At 36.5% G+C, this 27,097-nt stretch overlaps 2 protein-coding genes across 2 annotated transcripts in view; both read right to left on the bottom strand.

Annotated features, from left to right (window-relative positions):
* Positions 1 to 15,488, bottom strand: part of LOC136027530 (zinc metalloproteinase nas-7-like) — a 48,277-nt gene extending 32,789 nt beyond the window's left edge. The window contains exons 1-2 of the mRNA XM_065704881.1: positions 15,377 to 15,488; positions 13,756 to 13,911 (exon numbers count right to left, since the gene is read on the bottom strand). Of these exons, the coding sequence (XP_065560953.1) occupies positions 13,756 to 13,911; positions 15,377 to 15,431 (211 nt within the window). The 5' untranslated portion in view covers positions 15,432 to 15,488. The remainder of the gene's footprint in view (positions 1 to 13,755; positions 13,912 to 15,376) is intronic.
* The window catches only part of LOC136027528 (zinc finger MYND domain-containing protein 11-like), a 447,024-nt gene that overhangs the window by 245,590 nt on the left and 174,337 nt on the right, over positions 1 to 27,097 (bottom strand). The gene's annotated exons all lie outside the window — the stretch shown is intronic.

The raw sequence follows: 27,097 nt of genomic DNA, 5'->3' as shown, positions 1-27,097 counted from the left end.
ATGGTTATCTCAAATTTTTTATTGGATGTGTTTGGAGAATTGGTGGGCGTGGGAGGGGGGTTAGTCACCCTTCAATCCCTGTTGACTATTAAAAATGACACTAGCCTCTTGATATTGAATCGAATGCGCCTTTTTCGAAGTTTCTACGACAACACCTTAAAAACGAAGTGCTCTGGTCTAAAATAAACCAAAAAAAAATTCATAATAATAATAAATATAATATATTGTGCCCACGTTGCTCTTTACTTAGGTAGCGTTATTGCACTGCCTATGGTAAGGAGCTCCCTTTGCTTCTTGGAAACTATATCAATTAAACATTTTTTTCCTCTCTAACTAGTTTTTAAATGTGGTTTTCTTGGATCTCTGGGAAATATTTTCTTATTTTCTCGCTCAGTTATAGCAGCCATGGGCGCGTGGAGGAGCGGTAAAGTTGGTTCTTTTGTAGCTATTTATTCCTCATTTCCTTCTATTTATATCATTGAATACATTCTCGTTGAATAATAGTTTTCATAAGTTATATTCCGACCGATATGTTTGTGATCTATAGGGACCTACTATCCGGCTCTCCATGCTACTTTGTTACAATCCATTCTGCTTTACTGGTTTTCCTGAGCACCGAAACTGGTATTCAGTTCTTCCAATTCGAAATATTGTATAATTTTTGGGCACCTGAGTTAGCAAGATACTGCCCCAAATTTAGATCGAAAGGGGGCAGGGATCAGTACCGGAGACCAGATGTTAGCTCTTATCGTTCGCATATGTCTTTTCAGTATTTTCTCCACAATGTCTTGAATTACTTGACTGAACACTCTTGCTCAGCAGAGTCACCAGTGTATAAGGAACTTGGTGACAGCGCCATCAGTCTTCTCCAGGTGGTCCTGCCCCGGGCTAGTGATGGGCCCTCGTTTGGGTTAACATTGCGGCTGAGAATTCGTTGGTTTATTACCTCAGCCCACCTGGCGAGCGGTCTTCCTCTAGGACATCACCAGCCATTCTCCGACGGGTTGAATTCCTTAATGGTCCTTGCAAGGGTGCTTGGTGGGAGGCGGAGTAGATGGCCGTACCACCTCAGAAAACGGCTTCTGTTTGAGTAGAGAGGTTTGCAAGCTTAAAGTTCGCAAGGATCTCAGACACTGGATGTAATTGGAATTATTAAACGATTTTTCCCACTCCAGTGACAGTCACTACATTTGAATCACCTATTGTACATATTATAAAACAAATGATATGAAAAAGTTTTAAATTGCTCATAATTAGCTTTACTCGTCCCTCCTATTTCCTTAAAGTATGTTCCACTATATTACTCTTATGAATCATTCAAACCTCTGCTTCATCCTAGCTAAGTAATCGCAATAAGAAAAAAAGGAACAGCAAGTCTAATTTTGTGCACCTAAGGCACCAAAATAAAACTTTTCTGTATACCACACCCATCTTTGGTCTATCTATTACCTAAAAGTTTTTGTTTTTGGTTGTTTAAAACTATTAAATTCTTTGTGAAGACTTTATTTCGTCAGAATTGCCAAGGTTGAACCATAAGAATGAGCGATGATGATTGGGTTTGGGATTTTGACTTGGATAAGGTCATCAATGCCTACCAGATTTTAGTTAAAAAAACAAAGGTTCGGCGATATGTATTTCATAGTGAAGCTGAAAAATAAAGAAGAAAGAGAAAACTGAAAAAAGAAAAAATGTAAAAAACTAAAAAATACTAAAAAGAAAAAACACTCAAAGAGAAATTACAGACCGGGACACAAATGACGACCGGGACACAAATGACGACCGGGACAGAGGGAATATAAATAACGACCGGGACACTCAAAGAGAAATTACAGACTTGGATACCGGGACACAAATGACGATCAGGATGCAGCAATCACCATCAACAAAGCACCGGGACACAAATTAAAGGTAAAAAACTAAAACCTAAAAAAAGACCAATTCAAAAACGAATGTATATACAGACCGGGACACAAATGACGACCGGGACACAGGGACACAACTACAACAGGGACTCCGGGGGGCTCAGGGGGATATATAAATGACGATGGCGACACAGGGAATCGTCGATTAGCAATCACCATCAACAAAGCTCAAGGGCTATCATTAGAATCATGAGGTATAGATCTGAATACGGATTGTTTTCCCATGGACCATTATATGTTGCATGTTCAAGAGTCGTTAAACCTGACATTCTATTTATATGCACAGACAATGGGACAGCAAAGAATGTTGTATATTCGCAAGTTTTACGTAGTTAAAAACATAATATATATATATAAATATATCTATATTCACAGGTGGGACATAGGGACACAACTACAATGGCACGTAACTAATATGGCGCGTAACGACTTACGCGCGCGGGGGGGGCTTGGGGGGCGCGAAGCGCCACCCCAACAGCTAGTTTTAATTAAAAAAACTTTAGTGTAAAGAGCAAGGTAACGAGGAGGGGACAGGCCCTTTCGTGTTATGGAATAATGTCTGCTCGTTTTCAGTTTTAATGTTGCTCCTTACTTCCAGTTGAAAGAACTTGTTTTGTTTTTTTATTTACTTTCTGACCGTTTTTCAAATAATTTCGGGATGCTGATACGTTCAGTACTACTTACAGCCCTTTCCCCGAGGAGCATGGGTTATCGTCATCATCGTCATCATCATCGATGACGTTCATCATCATCGATGACGTTCATCATCATCGATGACGTTCATCATCATCATCTTATCATCATCGAAATTATTATTATGGGACCTTTGAACAAAATGGCCATCAAAAAATTTTGATCTAACGACTATGAGGGAGAGGGGATGGACCTAGCTGCCCCCAATTTTTTGGTCACTTAAAAAGGGCAATAGAACTTTTATTTTCCATTCGCATGAGTCCTGTCCCGATATTTTTGCACCATGGGTTTTATAAGATCCCCTCTTTACTCTAGGGAAAGCATCCCAACAACAAAAAATGACACATCCGTGATCTTTCTTTTGGCAAAAAATTCAAAATTCCACATTTTTGAAGGTGGGGGCTTGAAACCTCTACAGTAGAGGTGTCTGATGCGCTGAATTTGATGGTCCGATTTTCATTAAGGTTGCTTGACTTTTAGAGGGTGTTTCTTTTCTTCTTCAAAAATTAGGTCAATTTTATTCAGGCTTGTAGCCTTTGATGGGTGAAATTGAACTTGAGGATTCTTAAATATTTGGAATCAGCATAATAGTCCAATTCTTATGATATTAAATAAAAAAACTAGTTTTTTCTAACTGAGAGGGTTAGTCCTCCACAACACCTGGGTCTTAACGCTAAAGTTTTTAGTACTTAAAAAAAGCTTCTGATTGTTCTAATTAAACGAAAATAGTGTTTCAGGAGTCGTTACTAAAGGATTCAGTTCAGTTCAGTTCACTTTATTTATAAATCAAATACATTTAACTAATATGCAAGGATTGGTAAAGAGGTGTAAAGAACGAAGCGTTGTGGAGGAGTAGCCCCATCATTTGCGTATTCATTTCTGTTCATTTTAAGTTTTAGTGGTGCTCCTTACTTTCAGTGGAAAAAACTTGTTTTTTGAATTTAATTTCTGATTGTTTTTAAATGTTGCCAGGAAATATGGCTACTCCTCCACAGAAAAATCCCTGATTACCAAGGATTTATTCTCTAGACAATTCAATCCTGGAGCAAAATCACCCTGGACAATTACCCTTAACATCCACACGTGTAAAATTGAGACAGAAAAGAAAAATCAAGACATAAGCAGAATTTCGTATAGGAATTCTGACAAATTCCCCCGGTTTAAATATTTCCCCTGAAAAATTCACCGCTGGACCCCCCCCCCAATGGAAAATTATCCCCGTGGAAAATCCCACCAGCAGATAATTCCGTCCATCACAAAAATGTATACATACTTCCCAATAAAAAAAATACTATAATTAAACATCGGTAAACTTTGTAACTTGAAGACCTTTCCCAAGGGGCTGAAGGACGGTCATGATATCCCCAAAGGCACAGTTATTGGGCCTTTTAACTATGCTAAACAAAATGGCTGTCTCAGAATTTTGATCGGACGATTTTGAGAAAAAGGGAGCTTTGGAGGGGGTCTAGCTGCCCTCCAATTTTTTGGTCACTTAAAAAGGACACTAGAACTTTTAATTTCTGTTCGAATGAGCCCTGTCAAGACATTCTAGGATCATGGGGTCGATACGATCACCCCTGGGAAAAACAAGCGAAAAAATAAACAAATAAACACCACCCAAGATCGTTCTTCTGTTGTGATCTTTCTTACGTTGAATCTTACGATATGATTTTCAGTAAGATTCTATTACATTTTGTGGGTGTTTTCCCCTTTTTCAAAAATCAGGCAAATTTTATCAGCCTTGTAACCTTTGATGGGTAACATTAAACTTATTGAAACTTACATATTTGAAATCAACATAAGACCCTGATTCTGTTGACATATCTATTGTCATTAAAATCCCGCATTTTAGAGTTTCGGCTACTACTGAGCCGGGTCACTCCTTAAAAAAACTTAAAAGAATTAAAAAGTATCTTCTATAAAGAAAACGAAAAAGAAAAAAAAGGAAAAAAAAGGAAAAAAAACTCGAAAACTCAAAATAAAAAATAAAATAAAAACTAAAATAGAGAAAACAACTAAAAAATAAAAAAAAAGTTCAGATTAGGAGTGTCCAATTTACGTCATCAATTCGATCCAAAAATGACATAGCGTTGCTATGCTGGGGCCCCTGGGGCCCAGTGGCAAAGCCACAGGGACCAAGCACTGTCTTTGGTTAGAACACAAGGGACAATGAGAATCCATACATTGAAGCCGGCCGCGTGCCATGCTGGACCCAGCACTGTCTGCAGTTAGAACACAAGGGACAATGAGAATCCATACATAGAAGCCTGCCGCGTGCCATGCTGGACCCACCACTGTCTGCAGTTAGAAAACAAGGGACAATGAGAATCCATATAATATATATATATGTCGTCTGTCTATCTGTCGAGTGACGTCATGTCATCATGTCGTCATGTCGTCATGAAGTTAGTTGTCGTCATGTTTGTTATGACGATGACGTCATTAAAAGTATTTAAGAAAATCGTTCAAAGACAAATTTTTAATTGTAAGAAGATCATGGACGGAAAAATGTTTAAATGTAAAATGACTGAAGAACCTACAATGGCAACATCCGAGGAAGCTGCTCAAAGAAGTTTATGCCAAAAAACTTGCGGCTGATAGAGAAAGTAAGAAAAGAAAGCTTGCCGAGGAATCACAAGAACAGCAAGAAAACAGGCTTGCGGCTGATAGAGAAGGTAAGAAAAGAAAGCGTGCCGAGGAATCACAAGAACAGCAAGAAAACAGGCTTGCGGCTGATAGAGATAATGCCAGATTAGGAATGTGCAATTTCTGTGAACGAAGGTGTGTCAAGTAGCTACCAGAGCAACGCGAAACCAGACTTGCTACTAAAAGAGAAAGTGAAAAAAGAAGGCGTGCCGAGGAATCACAAGAGCAACGTGAAAACAGGCCTGCGGCTTCAAGAGATAATGCCAAAAGAAAGCGTACTGAGGAATCACAAGAGCAACGTGAAAATTATCGCATGGAATTCAGGTACAGCCCAGTCGATGATTATAGAAGATGTGTTCAAAGCGGGACTATGTCTAAAATTTGTCCCTACTCCAAGGCCTTGAAATTTAATGGTGAAACAATATGAATGTGTTGCGCCTCAGGAAAAGTTAAACTTCCTCAACTGGCTGCACCACCAGAGCCATTGAAGACTTTACTTACTTGAACTACGTCAGAATCTAAGCGTTTTTTATCAAAAATCAGAAAATATAACTCATGTTTCCAAATGACGTCGTTTGGTGCCCAAATCGAAAATCCAGATCAATTTATGCCTACTTTCAAAGTAAAAGGGCAAATTTATCATAGAGCAGGGTCCCTTCTACCATTCTCAGGCGAGAATCATAAATTTTTACAATTGTACTTCATCAGTTATAGAAATTCTGAATTGAATGCACGTTGCAAAGTTTCTCCCGACGTTGAAAGGACAATCGTTTCCCAATTGTAACATCTTTTCCACGAAAATAATAATTTAGTGCGTCTGTTCAAAACAGCCATCGATTTGATGCCTACTGATACGCACAAAATTGTTATTTCCGCTGACAAAACACCTCCTGGCCAACATGTGCGTATATACAATGCTCCAACTATCGACGAAGTGGCAATCGTTATGGTCGGTGATCAGTTTTTACCTCGAGATATTATTCTTCATAAGCGAAACGCTCAGTTGTTAAGAATTGCTGAAACTCATCGATGCTACGATGCCCCACAATATCTTATCATTTTTTTGGGATGGAGCCGACGGCTATCACTTTAATATTAAATTGATTAATCCAGCCACTAACAAAGAAATGAATAAGAAATGCAGTGCAATGCGTTATTATTCCTATAGACTAATGATTCGGAAGGATGAAAACAATTATATTTTAAAATTTCGTCAATTGTTTCACCAATACATCGCTGATATGTATGCAAAAATTGAATCAGAACATTTGCTATTTATCCGTCTGAATCACACCAAGCTCCGCTCTGAGCTCTACATTCATTTGCGAGATACAGTTGTAAATGACGGTAATACCACAAACGTTGGAAGATAACGATTTTACCTTCGTCATATGCTGGCAGTCCCCGTCATATGCATGAATATTCTCAAGATGCTATTGCTTATGTTCGTCTCTATGGTCGTCCAGATTTATTTATTACATTTACATGTAATCAATTTTGGGACAAGATACAGCAGCTTTTACTTCAAGGACAATCGGCGGTTCATAGACATGACATTACGGCCCGTGTCTTCCGGCAAAAGTTGAAATCACTGATAAACTACACAGTAAACTTGAAGTGTTTGGGTCAGTACGATGCTGGATGTACTCAGTGGAATGGCAAAAACGAGGATTGCCACACGCACATATACTAATCTGGCTACATTATAAAATTACTTCTAATGAAATTGATGATGTGATTTCCGCTGAAATACCTGATGAAAATGTCGATAAGGGGTTATATGATATTGTTGTAAAAAATATGATACATGGACCTTGCGGTGCACTGAACGAAAATTCACCATGCATGGCCAAAGGAAGGTGCACAAAGCAATATCCTCGACTTTTAGTACCCAACACAATTACTGGCAATGATGGTTACCCGCAATATAGAAGAAGATCTACTGAAGATTTGCGGTAAAACAGCAATAATAAAGAAGCGTAACGGTACCACCATCGAAGTAGATAACCAGTGGGTTGTTCCATATTCCCCTTTATTATCAAAAACATTTAATGCACACATAAACGTTGAATACTGTAACTCCGTAAAGGCAATCAGATACACATGTAAATACGTTTACAGAGGCACTGACATGGCAGTTTTTGGCTTGCACTCCGAAATCAGTGATATCGACGAAATCGTATAATATCAGGCTGGAAGATACATAACCAGTAATGAAGCTGTTTGGCGAATTCTTTCATTTCCGATACATGAACGTAGTCCAGCTGTTGTTCACTTAGCGGTACATTTACAGAATGGTCAACGTGTTTATTTTTCGGAATCCAACGTGCGACAAAGAGCCCTGAAGCCACCGGATACAACGTAAACTGCTTTCTTTTCGCTATGCAAAAATGATTCTTTTGCAAAAAAAAACTGCTGTATACTAAAGTGCCTTCGTATTACACGTGGAATACTAAAAATAAAGTATTTGAACTTCGAAAACAGGGTAAGTCAGTCGACGGCCAACCTACCATCTTTAAAGATACCACGATAGGAAGACTCTACACCGTTCACCCCAATCAACATGAATGCTTCTTTCTATACCCGCTTTTGGTGAATGTACCCGGTCCGACGTCCTTTGAGTATTTGAGAACTGTAAACGGTACTATACATGACACTTACCGTAGTGCATGCCAAGCTCTGAATTTATTGGAGAATGACCAATACTGGGATAACTGCATCAATGACGCGTGGGAAATGTCAACTCCAAGTCGAATTCGTGCATTGTTTGGAATCATATTAACGACTTGCTCTCCTTCAGCTCCTACAGAGCTATGTGAAAAATATAAATCGAAAATTTCCGAAGATATACTCCATCGAAAACGGTTAGAGACGTCAGATATGACTTTTGATTTTACATCGGAAATTTATAACTACACTTTAGTTATTATAGAAGATTTGTGCGTATGTATGGCAAACAAACCTCTTCAGGATTTGGGAATGCCTTCACCTAATCGTACCGTTGCTGTTTAGACATGTGTAGAATTGAATCGTGAACAAAGTTACAGTACGAGTGATCTATTGTCGTATGTACAAAATAACATTTCGAAGTTAACGTCGGAACAAAAAGACATTTATGATACGATAATGCATTGTGTCGATAACAACGTTGGAGAAATTTTCTTTTTGGATGCGCCAGGAGGTACTGATAAAACGGTAGTGATAAAACTGATTCTGGCATCAATTCGATCAAAAAATGATATAGCGTTGGCAATTGCGTCGTCCGGAATAGCCGCAACGTTGCTGCCTGGTGGAAGAACTGCTCACTCTGCTTTGAAATTGCCTCTGAATTTGCATTCTGCAGAAACTCCCACGTGCAATATTTCCAAATCATCTGGGATGGGTAAAGTATTGCAGCAATGCAAACTTATTATTTGGGACGAGTGCACAATGGCACACAAAAAATCTCTCGAGGCTCTGGATCAATGTTTGAAAGATTTGCGAGGGAATTCGAAACCCTTTGGCAGCACATTAATATTGTTTGCGAGAGATTTCAGGCAAACATTACCTATAATACCTAGATCAACCCCTGCGGACGAAATGAATGCTTGCCTGAAAAATTCTAATTTATGGGCACACGTAAAGACATTAAAATTAACAACAAATATGCGTGTCCGATTGCAAAACGATGACTCTGGTCAAACATTTTCAGAACAATTTCTGGCAATTGGAAACGGAAAGCTCCCAGTAGACTCAATTTCAGGACGTATAAAACTACCTGCTGAATTCTCTAATTTAGTGACGTCCAAAAATGAATTGATTGAAATAGTATTTCCGAATATTCTAACAAATTATAAAAATAATAAATGGCTAAGTGAACGAGCGATTCTTGCACCCAAAAATATAGACGTCCACGAAATCAACAATATTGTTTTGACCAAGATTCGAGACCAGGTAGTCCTTTACAAGTCAGTCGACACAGTTTTGGAACCAAATGAGGTGGTTAATTATCCATCTGAAATTTTAAATTCCCTGGATCTCCCAGGGTTTCCACCACACGTGCTACAACTAAAAATAGGCGTACCAACAATATTGTTACGAAACATAAACCCTCCAAAGCTTTGCAATGGCACGCGACTTGCCGTAAAAAAACAATGGAAAACGTAATAGAGGCAACAATCTTGACAGGGCCTTTTGAGGGTGAGTCTGTTCTTATTCCTCGCATTCCCATGATTCCAACGGATCTGCCTTTTCAATTTAAAAGATTGCAATTCCGAATTCGATTAGCATTTGCAATCACCATCAACAAAGCTCAAGGTCAATCATTAGAAAAATGTGGTATAGATCTTAATACTGATTGTTTTTCCCATGGATAATGGTACGTTGCATGTTCGAGGGTCGGTAAACCTGACAATCTATTTATATGCAGCGACAATTGGACAGCGAAGAATGTTGTATATTCGCAAGTTTTACGCAGTTAATTTGTATTGTATCTATCTATCTATCTATCTATATAAAAACGAGTTGTGTGTATGCATGTTTGTTTGTTTGTAAAAAAACGTTTGCATATGACGTCATTATAAGTACATAAGGCTTTGTATATGCAGAGACAATGGGAAAGCCAAGAATGTTGTATATTCGCAAGTTTTACGTAGTTCAAAACACATATATAAATCTATCTATATTCATAGGTGGTCCACAGGGACACAACTACAATGGCGCGTTACTAATATGGCAGCTAGTATTTATTTATATATATATATATATATATATATATATATATATATATATATATATATATATATATATATATATATATATATATATATATATATATATATATATATATATATATATATATATATATAATATATATATATATATATATATATATATATATATATATATATATATATATATATATATATATATATATATATATATATATCTATCTATATATATAAAAATAAGTTGTCTGTCTGTCTGTGGGTCTGTGGATCAGGTGACGTCATGTTACGGCTGACGTCATGAAATTAGTTGCCGTCATTTTTGTTATGACGATGCTTAGTATATTGTAAAACACATTAATTTGGTTAATAATATACCATTTAAAACACCAAAATGAACATGCTGGAGTAGTCACTCGGTGAGAGAGGGTGTCAGAACGGAGAATGAAGGTCCCAGGTTCAAATCCTGGTTAGGCTAAAAAAGGTAAAAACTAAAAACTAAAAAAAAAACTGAAAAAACTAAAAAAAGGCAAAAACTACAAAAAAACTAAAAACTAATAAAAAAATAAAAAAGCCGAAAAACTAAAAAAACTAAAGAAACTAAAAAAAGGAAAAAACTTAAAAAACTAAAAACTAAAAAAAAATAAAAAAAAGGAAAAATGAAAAATAGAAGAGAAAAAGAATACTAATAAAATTAAAAATAAAAATAAAAAAAAATAAAAAAGATAAAAAGCTAAAAAAAGGTAAAAACCAATAAAAACTAAAAAGAAAAAAAGGTAAAAAACTAAAAAAAAAATTAATCTAAAAAACTAAAAAAAAACTAAAAAACGTAAAAACTAAAAGAACTAAAAAAGTAAAAAAAAAACTAAAAAAAAGGAAAAAACTGAAAAATAAGCGGGATATAAAACAGGGGGATATAAATGACGACCGGGACACCGGGACGTAAGGAATATAAATGAATCAGAAAATACAACTCATGTTTCCAAATGACGTCGTTTGGAGCCCAAATTGAAAATCCAGATCAATTTATGTCTACTTTCAAAGTAAAAGGGCAAATTTATCATAGAGCAGGGTCTCTTCTACCATTCTCAGGCGAGAATCATAAATTTTTACAATTGTACTTCATCAGTGATAGAAATTCTGAATTGAATGCACGTTGCGAAATTTCTCCCAACATTGAAAGGACAATCGTTTCCCAATTACAACATCTTTTCCACGAAAATAATAATTTAGTGCGTCTGTTCAAAACAGCCATCGATTTGATGCCTACTTATACGCATAAAATTGTTATTTCCGCTGACAAAACGCCTCCTGGCCAACATGTGCGTAGATACAATGCTCCAACTATCGACGAAGTGGCCATCGTTATGGTCGGTGATCAGTTTTTACCTCGAGATATTATTCTCAGGGTTTCCACCACACGTGCTACAACTAAAAATAGGCCTACCAATAATACTTTTAAGAAATATAAACCCACCAAAGCTTTGCTATGGCACTCGACCTGCCGTAAAAAAAAACAATGGAAAACCTAATAGAGGCCACAATCTTGACAGGGCCTTTTGAGGGTGAGGCTGTTCTTATTCCTCGCATTCCCAAGATTCCAACGGATCTGCCTTTTCAATTTAAAAGATTGCAATTCCCAATTCGATTAGCATTTGCAATCACCATTAACAAAGCTCAAGGTCAATCATTAGAAAAATGTGGTATAGATCTTAATACTGATTGTTTTTCCCATTGACAATTGTACGTTTCATGTTCGAGGGTCGGTAAACCTGACAATCTATTTATATGCAGCGACAATTGGACAGCGAAGAATGTTGTATATTCGCAAGTTTTACGCAGTTAATTTGTATTTTATCTATCTATCTATCTATCTATCTATATAAAAACGAGTTGTATGTATGCATGTTTGTTTGTTTGTAAAAAGAGCGTTTGCATATGATGTCATTATTAGTACATACGGCTTTGTATATGCAGAGACAATGGGAAAGCCAAGAATGTTGTATATTCGCAATTTTTACGTAGTTTAACTCCTGCAGACGAAATGAATGCTTGCCTAAAAAATTCTAATTTATAGGCACACGTAAAAATATTAAAATTAACTACAAATATGCGTGTCCGATTGCAAAACGATGACTCTGGTCAAACAGTAGACTCAATTTCAGGACGTATACAACTACCTGCTGATTTCTGTAATTTAGTGACGTCCAAAAATGAATTGATTGAAAAAGTATTTCCGAATATTCTAAAAAATTATAAAAATAATAAATGGCTAAGTGAAAGAGCGATTCTCGCACCCAAAAATATAGACGTCCACGAAATCAACAATATTGTTTTGAACAAGATTCGAGACCAGGCAGTCCTTTACAAGTCAGTCGACACAGTTTTGGAACCAAATGAAGCGGTTAATTATCCATCTGAATTTTTAAATTCCATAGATCCTTCAGGGTTTCCACCACACGTGCTACAACTAAAAATAGGCGTACCAATAATACTTTTAAGAAATATCAACCCACCAAAGCTTTGCAATGGCACGCGACTTGCCGTAAAAAAAAACAATGGAAAACCTAATAGAGGCCACAATCTTGACAGGGCCTTATGAGGGTGAGGCTGTTCTTATTCCTCGCATTCCCATGATTCCAACGGATCTGCTTTTTCAATTTAAAAGATTGCAATTCCCAATTCGATTAGTATTTGCAATCACCATTAACAAAGCTCAAGGTCAATCATTAGAAAAATGTGGTATAGATCTTAATCCTGATTGTTTTTCCCATGGACAATTGTACGTTGCATGTTCGAGGGTCGGTAAACCTGACAATGTATTTATATGCAGCGACAATTGGACAGCGAAGAATGTTGTTTATTCGCAAGTTTTACGCAGTTAATTTGTATTGTATCTATCTATATAAAAACGAGTTATGTGGATGCATGTTTGTTTGTTTGTAAAAAGAGCGTTTGTATATGACGCCATTATTAGTACATACGGCTTTGCATATGCACAGACAATGGGAAAGCCAAGAATGTTGTTTATTCGCAATTTTTGCGTAGTTTGAAACACATATATAAATCTATCTATATTCACAGGTGGGACACAGGGACACAACTACAATGGCGCATAACTAATATGGCGCGTAACGAGTTACGCGCGCGGGGGGGCTTGGGGGGCGCGAAGCGCCCCACCAGCTAGGTTTTGGGGTGGCGCGAAGCGCCACCCCAACAGCTAGTATATATATATATATATATATATATATATATATATATATATATATATATATATATATATATATATATATATATATATATATATATATATATATATATATATATATATATATATATATATATATATATATATATATATATATATATATATATATATATATATATCCACAAAATGGCTCAACATATTAGGTGACCATCGTTAATTGTTTATAATTATACTTTATTTAGAAAAGTAGATTGTTACAAGAAGTTTTTGCATCAATATATTTATTGCAGCTAATATATAAGGTATTTTACACTTTGGTTCTATCTATGTGCCAAAGACGTGCGCATACACGGGGGGGGGAGTGGCCTGAACACCCAAGTTCTGAAAACCCCCCAAATCCTTAATCACTTTTCTTCATATTACCTAGTAAATTTATTTTTTAATTTTACTCACCCTCCCCCCCCAAAAAAAAAATATGTGTGCACGCTTGTCATGTTTATATAGCCCTTAAGATCATTTGAAAAATATTTACTTTAAGACCGATGCTATTTCTAGATGTATCTGAGATTAAAGGACTTACTAAAGTCACCACTTATGACGTAAGGAACCGTAGCATCAACCCATCTGTAATATTCATTAAGTTGTCCATTCTTTGCCTGCTCTTCAGTCAATTTGATATCTCCTTGTAGATATAATCCCTGTTCCCAAGGATACTGCTTCGAATTGAACTTTCCTCCTAAATAAACAATAAAATTTTAAAGTAACTGGATTTTTGCAGCTCAGAAATAGTGTGCAGCAAGCTAAATTATAGCTTGATTTTCTTTGAAGAAGTTAACAAATAGCCATAGAATAATACAAATTCTACTAAAAATATTTTCTTTTATATTCTGACATTGAAAATTAAAGCATAAATTACAGCAAATTAAGATCTTGAATTGCTTAGTTTCCATGAATTAATATAATCATATATTAAATTTTCAGTGTATGTTCATTATTTCTGACCAGTCATCTTGATTACTATAGTCATATTTTGTTTGTCGTCGATATTTTGAAAAACAAAACCACACTGTTCAAGACACATATAGTTTCCAATAAAACACAAATGACGCAACAGGCTTTAGACATTTACGGTTAGGGTAGGGGGAAAGGGGCCAATCTCTTTTTTGTAGTGATTTTTCTTCTTTTAAGTTTGACTTCAATGTTCAATTCCATTTTTACTTGTTTCTAGATGTATTTATTAATCCGTATTGGTACCTGTTATCTTTATTTTTGCTATAATCGTTTAATTTGATTTCTTTTTGTTTTTGGTTTCATTTGTTTCTTAGCAGTAATATCTGAACGTTCTTTGTTTAAATAATTATATGAATTTATTTCTGCTGATTTTTCAAGTTTAATACGGCTCTTTACGTTTCTCGGAAAAGCTCTTTTTCATAAACATTTTTTTAAATTAATTTTAAGAAAGACCTACTTAAACTTTTTTCAATTACATATCACGATTGCTTCTATCTCATATATACTAGTCAGACACTTCCCTGCATCGTCCTGAATTGATTCTAGTCTACCAGATCGTGCCATTGAGGAGGGCGAGCGAGCTTGTTTCTTGTTACAAGTAAGTGTTTTGCCATATTCAGACCACTGTTGTGATTAATAGATTTTTAGTATTATATTTTTGTGTCAGTATTTTACTTGTGTTTGAAACTTCTTACTCTTTAAAAAAAAGTTTTTGATTTCAGAATTTCTGACTCCATTTTCCTTGACCTCGAACGTCATAGTCCTCCTTCCTCCTCCTTCCTTCAAATTCTGACACATTAGTGGGTATATTAATAGATTTTCAACTAGAGCTGACTGAATATTTCCCTTCTCATATTTATCTTTCGCATTAGCCAGATTTATTTTTTCCCATTTTTATTGCTATAGAATATCACTTATTGATTGGATGACTACTGACAACATGACAACAATAATACATGACAATAATACAATGACAACTATAATGACTTGACAACAATAATAAGTATTGCTTCCTAGTAGAACTATATAGATAAGGAAGCTGTTGTATTCTTTATTTTATCTTACAAATAGTAGTATTATAACTGCCGCTAGTAGCGGCATTTGAAGTTGAATCTTTAAAGAAAAATAACTCTCAAAAATTATGCTAGAATTCAAGTCGCCTGAGGTTCTAAGAGTAACTGACTGCTTACCATATGGGTGCGATAACGCCAAGTTTAGAATTGTTAGCAAATAGAACCTGTACATTGCAAGTCGATCAAAGCAATAATATACTAAATTAATGGAAAAAATCAGTTTATACTTTTTGCCTTGTTTACTTAGATAATGAAACAAATATTTGAAAACAAAGGTTGAGAATTCACTATCTATAATTCAGGATTTATAATTTGTTTTTTTTCTGCAAGACTTGCTTCTATTTTTGGATCGACTCCAAGGAAAAATAAAACGAAAAAGGAAATTTCAACGAGAATATCTTATTTTCCTGTTTTTATACTTATTTATATGTTTGCCCTCGACTGATGAAATTACAGACCTGGACATCGGTACACAAATGACGACCGGGACACCGGCACAAAGGGAATATAAATGACGACCGGGACACAAGGAATGTTCGATTAGCAATCACCATCAACAAAGCACCGGGACACAAATGACGACCGGGACACAGGGAGTATAAATGATGACCAGGACATCAGTAAAAAAAAATTAAAAACTAAAAAAAAGGTAAAAACTACAAAAAAACTAAAAAGAAAAAAAAACTAAAAACTAATAAAAAACTAAAAAAGCTAAAAAGCTAAAAAAAAACTAAAAAAGAAAATAGAATGAAAACGGAAAAAAAATGAAAAATAAAGGAGAAAAACAAAACTAAAAAAAAGAAAAAAAAACTAAAAAAAGGTAAAAAACTAAAACCTAAAAAAAGACCAATTCAAAAACGAATGTATATACAGACCGGGACACAAATGACGACCGGGACACAGGGAATATAAATGACAACCAGGACACTCAAAGAAAAATTACATACCGCGACACCGGAACACAAATGACGACCGAGACAAAAATGACGACCGGGACACCGCGACACAGGGAATATAAATTACGACCGCGACACTCAAAGAGAAATTACAAACTGGGACACCGGGACACAATTGACGACCGGGACACAGGGAAACAACAACAACGGGGACGCCGGGGGGCACAGGGGGATATATAAATGACGACAGGGACACAGGGAATGTTCGATTAGCAATCACCATCAACAAAGCTCAAGGGCAATCATAAGAATAATGAGGTATAGATCTGAACTCAGATTGTTTTTCCCATGGACAATTATATGTTGCATGTTCAAGAGTCGGTAAACCTGACAATCTATTTATATGCACAGACAATGGGACAGCCGAGAATGTTGTACAAAGATAACGAGTGGATTTACGGCCAACCTACCATCTTCAAAGATACCACGATAGGAAGACTCTACACCGTTCACCCCAGTCAACATGAATGCTTCTTTCTACGCCTGCTTTTGCTGAATGTACCCGGTCCGACATCCTTTGAGTATTTGAGAACTGTAAACGGTACTATACATGGCACTTACCGTAGTGCATGCCAAGCTCTGAATTTATTGGAGAATGACCAACACTGGGATAACTGCATCAATGACGCGTGCGAAACGTCAACCCCATGACAAATTCGTGCACTTGCTCTCCTTCAGCTCCTACAGAGTTATAGGAAAAATATAAGTCAAAAATGTCCGAAGATATACTCCATCGAAAACAGTTAGAGACGTCAGATATGACTTTTGATTTTACATCAGAAATTTATAAGTACACTTTAGTTATTATAGAAGATTTGTGCGTACGTATGGCAAACAAACCTCTTCAGGATTTGGGAATGCCTTCACCTAACCGTATCGCTGCTGTTTCGACATATGTAGAATTGGATCGTGAACAAAGATACAGTACGAGTGGTCTATTGTCGTATGTACAAAATAACATTTCCAAGTTAACGTCGGAACAAAAAGACATTTATGATACGATAGACTCAATTTCAGGACGTATACAACTACCTGCTGATTTCTGTAGTTTAGTGACGTCCAAAAATGAATTGATTGAAAAAGTATTTCCGAATATTTTAAAAAATTATAAAAATAATAAATGGCTAAGTGAAAGAGCGATTCTCGCACCCAAAAATATAGACGTCCACGAAATCAACAATATTGTTTTGACCAAGATTCGAGACCAGGCAGTCCTTTGCAAGTCAGTCGACACAGTTTTGGAACCAAATGAAGCGGTTAATTATCCATCTGAATTTTTTAAATTCCATAGATCTTTCAGGGTTTCCACCACACGTGCTACAACTAAAAATAGGCGTACCAATAATACTTTTAAGAAATATCAACCCACCAAAGCTTTGCAATGGCACGTGACTTGCCGTAAAAAAAAACAATGGAAAACCTAATAGAGGCCACAATCTTGACAGGGCCTTTTGAGGGTGAGGCTGTTCTTATTCCTCGCATTCCCATGATTCCAACGAATCTTCCTTTTCAATTTAAAAGATTGCAATTCCCAATTCGATTAGCATTTGCAATCACCATTAACAAAGCTCAAGGTCAATCATTAGAGAAATGTGATATAGATCTTAATACTGATTGTTTTTCCCATGGACAATTGTACGTTGCATGTTCGAGGGTCGGTAAACCTGACAATGTATTTATATGCAGCGACAATTGGACAGCGAAGAATGTTGTATATTCGCAAGTTTTACGCAGTTAATTTGTATTGTATCTATCTATCTATCTATCTATATAAAAACGAGTTGTGTGTATGCATGTTTGTTTGTTCGTAAAAAGAGCGTTTGCATATGACGTCATTATTAGTGCATACGGCTTTGTATATGCACAGACAATGGAAAAGCCAAGAATGTTGTATATTCGCAATTTTTACGTAGTTTAACTCCTGCAGACGAAATGAATGCTTGCCTGAAAAATTCTAATTTATGGGCACACGTAAAAATATTAAAATTAACTACAAATATGTGTGTCCGATTGCAAAACGATTACTCTGGTCAAACATTTTCAGATCAATTGCTGTCAATTGGAAACGGAAAGCTCCCAGTAGTGGGAAAGCCAAAAATGTTGTATATTCGCAATTTTTACGTAGTTTGAAACACATATATAAATCTATCTATATTCACAGGTGGGACATAGGGACACAACTACAATGGCGCGTAACTAATATGGCGCGTAACGACTTACGCGCGCGGGGGGGCTTGGGAGGGCGCGAAGCGCCCCACCAACTAGGTGTTGGGGTGGCGCGAAGCGCCACCCCAACAGATAGTCTTCTATATATATATAAAAATAAGTTGTCTGTCTGTGTGTCTGTCTGTCAGGTGACGTCATGTTTCTCTGTCGACTGACGTCATGAAGTTAGTTTTCGTCATTTTTGCTATGACGGTGACGTCATTAATGGTATTTAAGACATGCGTTCACGGAAAAATGTTTAATTGTAAAATGACTGAAGAACCTACAATGGCAACAGCCGAGGAAGCTGCTCAAAGAGTCTATGCCAAAAAACTTGCTGCTGATAGAGAAAGTAAGAAAAGAAAGCGTGGATATAACCGGGAATATAAATGACGACCGGGACACAGGGACACAGCTAAAACGGGGACGCCGGGGGCACAGGCGGGATATATAATCGACGACTGAGACACAGGGATTGTTTGAATAGAAATTACAGACCGGGACACCGGGACACAAATGACGACCGGGACAATGGGACACAGGGAATATAAATGACGACCGGGACACTCAAAGAGAAATTACAAACTGGGACACCAGGACACAAATGACGACCGGGACACAGGGAATATAAATGCTATTTATATGCACAGGCAATAGGACAGCGAAGAATGTTGTATATTCGCATGTTTTACGTAGTTAAAAATATATATTCATATCTATCTCTATTCACAGGTGGGACACAGGGACACAGCTACAATGGCGCGTAACTAATATGGCGCGTAACGACTTACGCGCGCGGGGGGGCTTGGGGGGCGCGGAGCGCCCCACCAACTAGGTGTTGGGGTGGCGCGAAGCGCCACCCCAACAGCTAGTATATATATTCTTTCACTTAGCCATTTATTATTTTTATAATTTTTTAAAATATTCGGAAATACTTTTTCAATCAATTCATTTTTGGACGTCACTAAACTACAGAAATCAGCAGGTAGTTGTATACGTCCTGAAATTGAGTCTATCGTATCATAAATGTCTTTTTGTTCCGACGTTAACTTGGAAATGTTATTTTGTACATACGACAATAGACCACTCGTACTGTATCTTTGTTCACGATCCAATTCTACATATGTCGAAACAGCAGCGATACGGTTAGGTGAAGGCATTTCCAAATCCTGAAGAGGTTTGTTTGCCATACGTACGCACAAATCTTCTATAATAACTAAAGTGTAGTTATGAAATTTCTGATGTAAAATCAAAAGTCATATCTGACGTCTCTAACTGTTTTCGATGGAGTATATCTTCGGACATTTTTGACTTATATTTTTCCTATAACTCTGTAGGAGCTGATGGAGAGCAAGTGCACGAATTTGTCATGGGGTTGACGTTTCGCACGCGTCATTGATGCAGTTATCCCAGTGTTGGTCATTCTCCAATAAATTCAGAGCTTGGCATGCACTACGGTAAGTTCATTCTTCAGTCATTTTACAATTAGAAATTTCTCTTTCAACGGTCTTCTTACAATTAAATATTTGTCTTTGAACGATATTCTTAAATACCTGTGTCCTGGTCGTCATTTATATTCCCTGTGTCCCGGTCGTCATTTGTGTCCCGGTATCCCAGTCTGTAATTTCTCTTTGAGTGTCCCGGTCGTTATTTATATTCCCTCTGTCCCGGTCGTCATTTGTGTCCCGGTCTGTAATTTCTCTTTGAGTGTTTTTCTTTTTAGTATTTTTTAGTTTTTTTTCTTTTTTTCAGTTTTTTTTTCTTCTTTATTTTTCAGCTTCACTATGAAATACATATCGCCGAACCTTTGTTTTTTTAACTAAAATCTGGTAGGCATTGATGACCTTATCCAAGTCAAAATCCCAAACCCAATCATCATCGCTATCATTTTCAGTTTTGATATGTTTTGACTCTCGCTGTCCAGGTGGATCTTCATCTAACTACGCGGTTCTGCGTTCTTTAGCCTCAAGCCTGTTTCCTTGCTGTTCTTTTGATTCATCGGCACGCTTTCTTTTCTGACTTTCTCTATCAGCAGCAAGTTTTTTGGCATAGACTCTTTGAGTATCTTCATCGGCTTTTGCAATTGTAAGTTCATCAGTCATTTTAAACTTAAACATTAATAAATTTCTAAGTGAACATATATGTCTTAAATATCTTTAATGACGTCACCGTCATAGCAAAAATGACGACAACTAACTTCATGACGTCAGTCGACACACAAACATGACGTCACCTGATCCACAGACAGACAACTTATTTTTATATATATACTAGCTGTTGGGGTGGCGCTTCGCGCCACCCCAACACCTAGTTGGTGGGGGCGCTTCGCGCCCCCCCCCCCCAAGCCCCTCGCGCGAGCAAGTCGTTACGCGCCATATTAGTTACGCGCCATTGTAGTTGCGTCCCTGTGTCCCACCTGTGAATATAGATAGATATATATATATATTTTTTTAACTACGTAAAACTTGCGAATGTACAACATTCTTGGCTGTCCCATTGTCTGTGCATATAAATAGATTGTCAGGTTTACCGACTCTTGAACATGCAACATATAATTGTCCATGGGAAAAACAATCTGAGTTCAGATCTATACCTCATTATTCTTATGATTGCCCTTGAGCTTTGTTGATGGTGATTGCTAATCGAACATTCCCTGTGTCCCTGTCGTCATTTATATATCCCCCTGTGCCCCCCGGCGTCCCCGTTGTTGTTGTTTCCCTGTGTCCCGGTCGTCATTTGTGTCCCGGTGTCCCAGTTTGTAATTTCTCTTTGAGTGTCGCGGTCGTTTTTTTCGAAGTTTTTATCTTTTTAGTTTTTTTTATTTTTATTTATATTTTTTTAGTTTTCTTTTTCTCCTTTATTTTTCAGTTTTTTTCCTTTTTTTAGTTTTTTTTTCTTTTTAGTTCTTTTAGTTTTTACCTTTTTTTGTTTTTTTTAAGTTTTTTAGATGAAAATTTTTTTAGTTTTATTCCTTTTTTCTTTTCAGTTTTTTATTGGTTTTTACCTTTTTTTTAGCTTTTTTAGTTTTTTTTCGTTTTTTCTTTTTACTTTTTTTTTTAGTTTTTATCTTTTTTATTTTTTTTTATCTTTATTCTTAATTTTTTTTATTAGTTTTTAGTTTTTTTTGTAGTTTTTGCCTTTTTTAGTTTTTTCAGTTTTTTTTTAGTTTTTAGATTTTTACCTTTTTTAGCCTAACCAGGATTTGAACCTGGGACCTTCATTCTCCGTTCTGACACCCTCTCTCACCGAGTGACTACTCCAGCATGTTCATTTTGGTGTTTTAAATGGTATATTATTAACCAAATTAATGTGTTTTACAATATACTAAGCATCGTCATAACAAAAATGACGACAACTAATTTCATGACGTCAGTCAACACAGAAATTAAGTTCTGAAATTAAGTCATGAAATTAGTTGCCGTCATTTTTGCTTTGACGGTGACGTCATTCAAGTTATATAAGACATATGTTCACGTAGAAATCTATTAATGTTTAAGTTTACAATGACTGATGACGATGCTCAAAGAGTCTATGCCAAAAAACTTGCTGCTGATAGAGAAAGTCAAAAAAGAAAGCGTGCCGAGGAACTATCAGCAGCAAGTTTTTTGGCATAGACTCTTTGAGCATCTTCATCAGTCATTGTAAACTTAAACATTAATAGATTTCTACGTGAACATATGTCTTATATAACTTGAATGACGTCACCGTCAAAGCAAAAATGACGACAACTAATTTCATGACGTCAGCCGACACAGAAACATGACGTCACCTGACAACTAATTTCATGACGTCAGCCGACACAGAAACATGACGTCACCTGATCCACAGATCCACAGACAGACAACTTATTTTATATATTTATATATATAGAAGATATATATATATATATATTATATATATATATATATATATATATATATATATAATATATATATATATATATATATATATATATATATATAGAAACATTACTTCAAGTCTTATAGCGTAGAAAAACTTCGGTTTCTATTTCTCTCTAATCCCTTTAGCTGTAACTTCTTTGGTAGCAGTAAAGGAAAAAAGAAAAATCAAATCAAGCTTCTAGCTCAAACGATCTCAATAAGAAGTTAAAAAATGATGTGGCTATTTAAATTACATTTTAAAAATTTGAAAAAGTAAGGTCAAACCAATATTTACACTGAACTTTGGTTTCCAAATTAGTAAAATGTACAAAAAAGAAATAGTCCAATTCATCTCTTTGCTAAGTTTAGTGAAGGTATTTTTGCTAATATTACGGACGACTTCTATAAAATTCCAGTAAGGATATGAAATGTTTGAATAGGCTAGGCTATCAGTAAAGTTAGATAGATTGAGGAAGATTGGAAACTAAGTAGCTCTGATCGTATAATTGAGAAGTACTCACTTCAGGTACCTGCCACTATCTGGTACCCACTATGGGGTCACAAGATTATTTTTAGATTAGTGATTGGCTGGGACTTACTGACACATAAAATAGCAAAAAAGCCTTTCAAGTAATATGCTTAAAAAGGGAGAAAAGGTATTGTAGCTATTAAGAATTGGGAAGCAATTGACTCTGAATAAACAGAGAAGAAATACACGCTTCTGCTTCCCTTCACATGACTAGTTGGGAGTTATTGGCTCGCAAGCTAGCACTGGAGCCTGTAAGACAGCAGACATCAAAAGGAACGAAATCGTATAGCAGTTCATGAAGATTGGGAAGTAATTGAATTTGACTATGTAGAAGAAGACTACTGCTGCTACTGACAACTTACTGCAGCACCAGTCTGCTTAATGCCAACACAGCTACTCACGATCCTGCTCAATCCTACTCTATTCAAAGCCCCCCTCTTTACACCCCTCAAGAAGTTCCCTTTTCCCTTAAATTTTTTCTTGCGACATCCTCCCACCGTACTCAGGGACAAAAAGGCTCAGAGAGAGAGAGAGAGAGAGAGAGGGGGAAAGAGAGATAAGGGGAGGGAGAGAGAGAGAGAGAGAGAGAGAGAGAGAAAGGCATAAACACACACAAACACATGGTGACAGGCACAGAGACAGATAAACAAATGGTCACACATAAAAGCCCACAGAAAGAGATAGACAGACAAAAACACACCAAACCCATAGAGACGGAAATGATATAGACAAACAGACGGTCAGACACAGAGTCACGGAGAGAGAGAGAGAGAGGGGGGGGAGAGAGAGAGGAAGAAACACACAAACACAAATAGACTGACACAGAGACGGACAAGCTAAAGATCAGATACAGAGACACAGAGGGAGAGAGATAAAAACATACACAAACACACAGAGACAGGCACAGAAAAAGATAAACAGACGGTCAAACACACAGGCACAAATTGAAAGAGAGACAGAAAGACAAGAAATACACAGAAACATACCCAAAGATAGACAAACAGAAGGTCAGACATACATGCACACAGAAAGAGAGACAAAAACTCACACAATCACAACGGGAGAGACGAACGGATGGTCAGACTCACAGGCCCACACAGGGAGAAAGAGCGAGAGAAAAAGACGGAAACACACATAAACATACAGAGACAGGCACAGAGACAGACAAACAGATGGTTAGGCATACAGGCAAACAGAGAGAGAGAGAGAGAGAGAGAGAGAGAGAGAGAGAGAGGGGGGGGGGAGAGAGAGAGAGAAACACACTAAACAGACAGAAAAAGGGATAGACAGATAGACAGTCAGACACACAGGTACATAGAGACAGAGAGAGACAGAGATCTTGAATATCTGACTATATGAATTCGGGGGTTGAGAAGTTAATTTCTGATAAATAGGCCTATGGCTTATTTTAAAATCAACACTTTTATCTCAAAATTCCACTTTAAGGTAAAATATACATTTCACTGTAGTATTTTTAGAACGCATTTAAAAGTTCACTTATTGTAAATTTGGGGTGGGGTGTTGTTGTTGTCTTTTCAATTTTTGGTACTCACTTGCTATAGCAGCCACACTCAGGAAGTAAAATTAGGGTAATGATAATGAGATATACGAAGACATGATGAAAGACATGATGTATAATACTTTAGTAAAAAAAAAAAAATTGTGGACACCACAACAGAGAATTATGGAAAGCAGGCCGCCCAGAACGCATTATATTAAATACCTTAACTTACCTATTCTATATGCTAATATTTAATTAAACTATTTTGCATATTAATTTATCTCGCTCCCACTAAGATGATTATCTCCGATTTGACAAAGAATTAAATAACGAAAGTAAGGAGGGACATTAAAACTTAAAACAAACAGATATTACTCCGTGTATGAAAGATGCTGTTCCATCCTCAATGCCCAACTCCTTACGCTAAAGTTTCACTCTTTCTCTCAACTCTGCTCTGTAAAACAGTAAAAAACTTTAGCGTAGAGAGTAGGTTGTTTAGGAGGGAACAGCCCCTTTCATACACGGAGTAATTTCTGTTCGTTTAAGTTTTAACGTCGCTCCTTACTTTCAGTTAGAAAAAACTTAAATTTCTATTTAATTTTTGAATGTTTTTGAAGTAATGCATGTTTTGATTTTGGCTCTCGCCACATGAATAATTAAACAAAAATTGTATATTAATCTTTTTGGCTAAATGGCTTTCTTTTATTTTTGATCGGATGATTTTGAGAACAAAGGGGTGGGGGAGGAGGCCTAGTTGCCCTCCAATGTTTTGGTTACCTAAAAAGGAAACTAGAATCTTCAATTTTTTGTGAACGTCTTTATTAGTAAAAAACTATACGTAACTTACGAATTAACATACGTAAAAACTTCTATATTTGTATATTTTCATTACCTATATGAGGGGGGTTTGCCCCCTTGTTAATACCTCGCTCTTTACACTAAAGCTTAAAATTGTCCCAAATCCTTAAGAATGGCCCCCGAATCACAAAGGCCGTAGAATGAATAGCTGAAATTGCTAAAAATACTTTAGCGAAAAGAACGATGTATTTAGGAGGAAATAAGTCCCTCATGTGCGTAATAATTTCTGTCCGTTTTAAGTTTTCAATTGAAAAAACTTTTTTTTTATATTTATTTTTTCATTGTTTTTTTAAATAATGCTAAAAAATCCTACGCGTTCTTCATGGAATTTCTCTTCCCCTGTAGCAACTTCCTCAAAGGAAAGACCCTCCTACGTAGCCCCCTTACCTCAACCCCTCCCCTAACCAAAAAAGTCTCTCTGAAAACGTTTGTACACTTCCCAATTACCATTACTGTATGTAAACACTGGTGAAAGTTTGTAACTTGCAGCCCCTACCCCGGGGACTTTGGGGGAGTAAGTCGCTCCGAAAGACATAGTTATTAGGTGTTTCGACTATGATGAACAAAGTGGCTATCTCAAATTTTGATCCGTTGGAAAAAATGAGCGTGAGAGGGGGCCTAGGTACCCTCCAATTTTTTGGTCTCTTAAACAGGGCCCTAGAGATTTTAATTTCCGTTCGAATGAGCCATCTCGCAAGATTCTGGGACCACTGGGTTGATACGATTCCCCCAGGGAAAAAACAAACAAAGAAAGAAACACGCACCCGTGGTCGGTCTTCTGGCAAAAAATACGAAGTTCCACATCTTTGTATATAAAAACTTGGAACTTTTACAGTAGGGTTCTCTAACACGCTGAATGCGATAATGTAGTTTTCGTTAAGATTCTATGACTTTTAGGGGATGTTTCCCCCTGTTTTCCAAAATAAGGCAAATTTTCTCAGACTCGGAACTTTTGATTTCGGAACTCAGACTCGGAACAAAATTTGATGAAACTTACATATTTAAAATCAGTATAAAAATCCAATTCTTTTGATGTATGTATTAGTATCAAAATTCCGTTTTTAGAGTTTTGCTTACTATGGAGCCGGGTCGCGTCTTTCTACAGTTATTTACCACGAATTGTTTAAAACCGCCTTCATTACAGATCAAGAACAAAGTGTGGTCGCTGTAACACGTAAGTACACAATTGCTTAATGACAATATTGTAAAAAAAGGGCATTTTTCAATGGAAATACTTCCAAGAAGGAAGGGAGTGAAAACCTCGCCGACTGTGCCCTTCGCCAAATTGATCTTAAGAAAGAAGGACTATTGTGACTGGATTACAAAAATACGTCACAGAAATGACCCAACGAAAGGAAAGCAATCTTTTTTACCAGAGAAATATGGGAAAGAAATCCCTCTTTTTCATCTTTTCACACTAGAAAGCACATTACTCCTGGTAAAATCCACATATCAATGAAGTAAAAGTAATCCTATGTTGGCAAATCAAGCCTTAAAACTGTGCATATACGGTAGTCACAATGACAGCCACAAACAGCACAGACTGAATAAGACTAGGTTTTGAATAGCTATGAATTGTAGATGATAAAGCTTCTTCTGTCATAAAGCTTTCTAGATAAGAACGGCTCTTTTTTTCAATTGCTATCACAAGCTGAGATGAGGTAAACGTGCATATCTAGTCTAGACAAAAAAATGTGCAGTTTTTATTATGGAATGTGTAAAGAGCGTATAGAATGTAAAGAATGTGATAGCATTCTAGATAAAAAGACTCTGACTGCTGTCAAACAGTTCGTTGTAACGAACTCTTAGAAAAAGGGACTCGTACCAACAGTAACCAAATTCTTAAAAAATGAAATTTGAACACGTATATATATATATCTATATATATCTATATATATAAAAATAAGT

Source organism: Artemia franciscana, chromosome 5, assembly GCF_032884065.1.
Source record: "Artemia franciscana chromosome 5, ASM3288406v1, whole genome shotgun sequence".
Taxonomy (NCBI): domain Eukaryota; kingdom Metazoa; phylum Arthropoda; class Branchiopoda; order Anostraca; family Artemiidae; genus Artemia; species Artemia franciscana.
The sequence above is the reverse complement of the archived record's forward strand: the minus strand, read 5'-3'. Positions and strand labels throughout refer to the sequence as shown.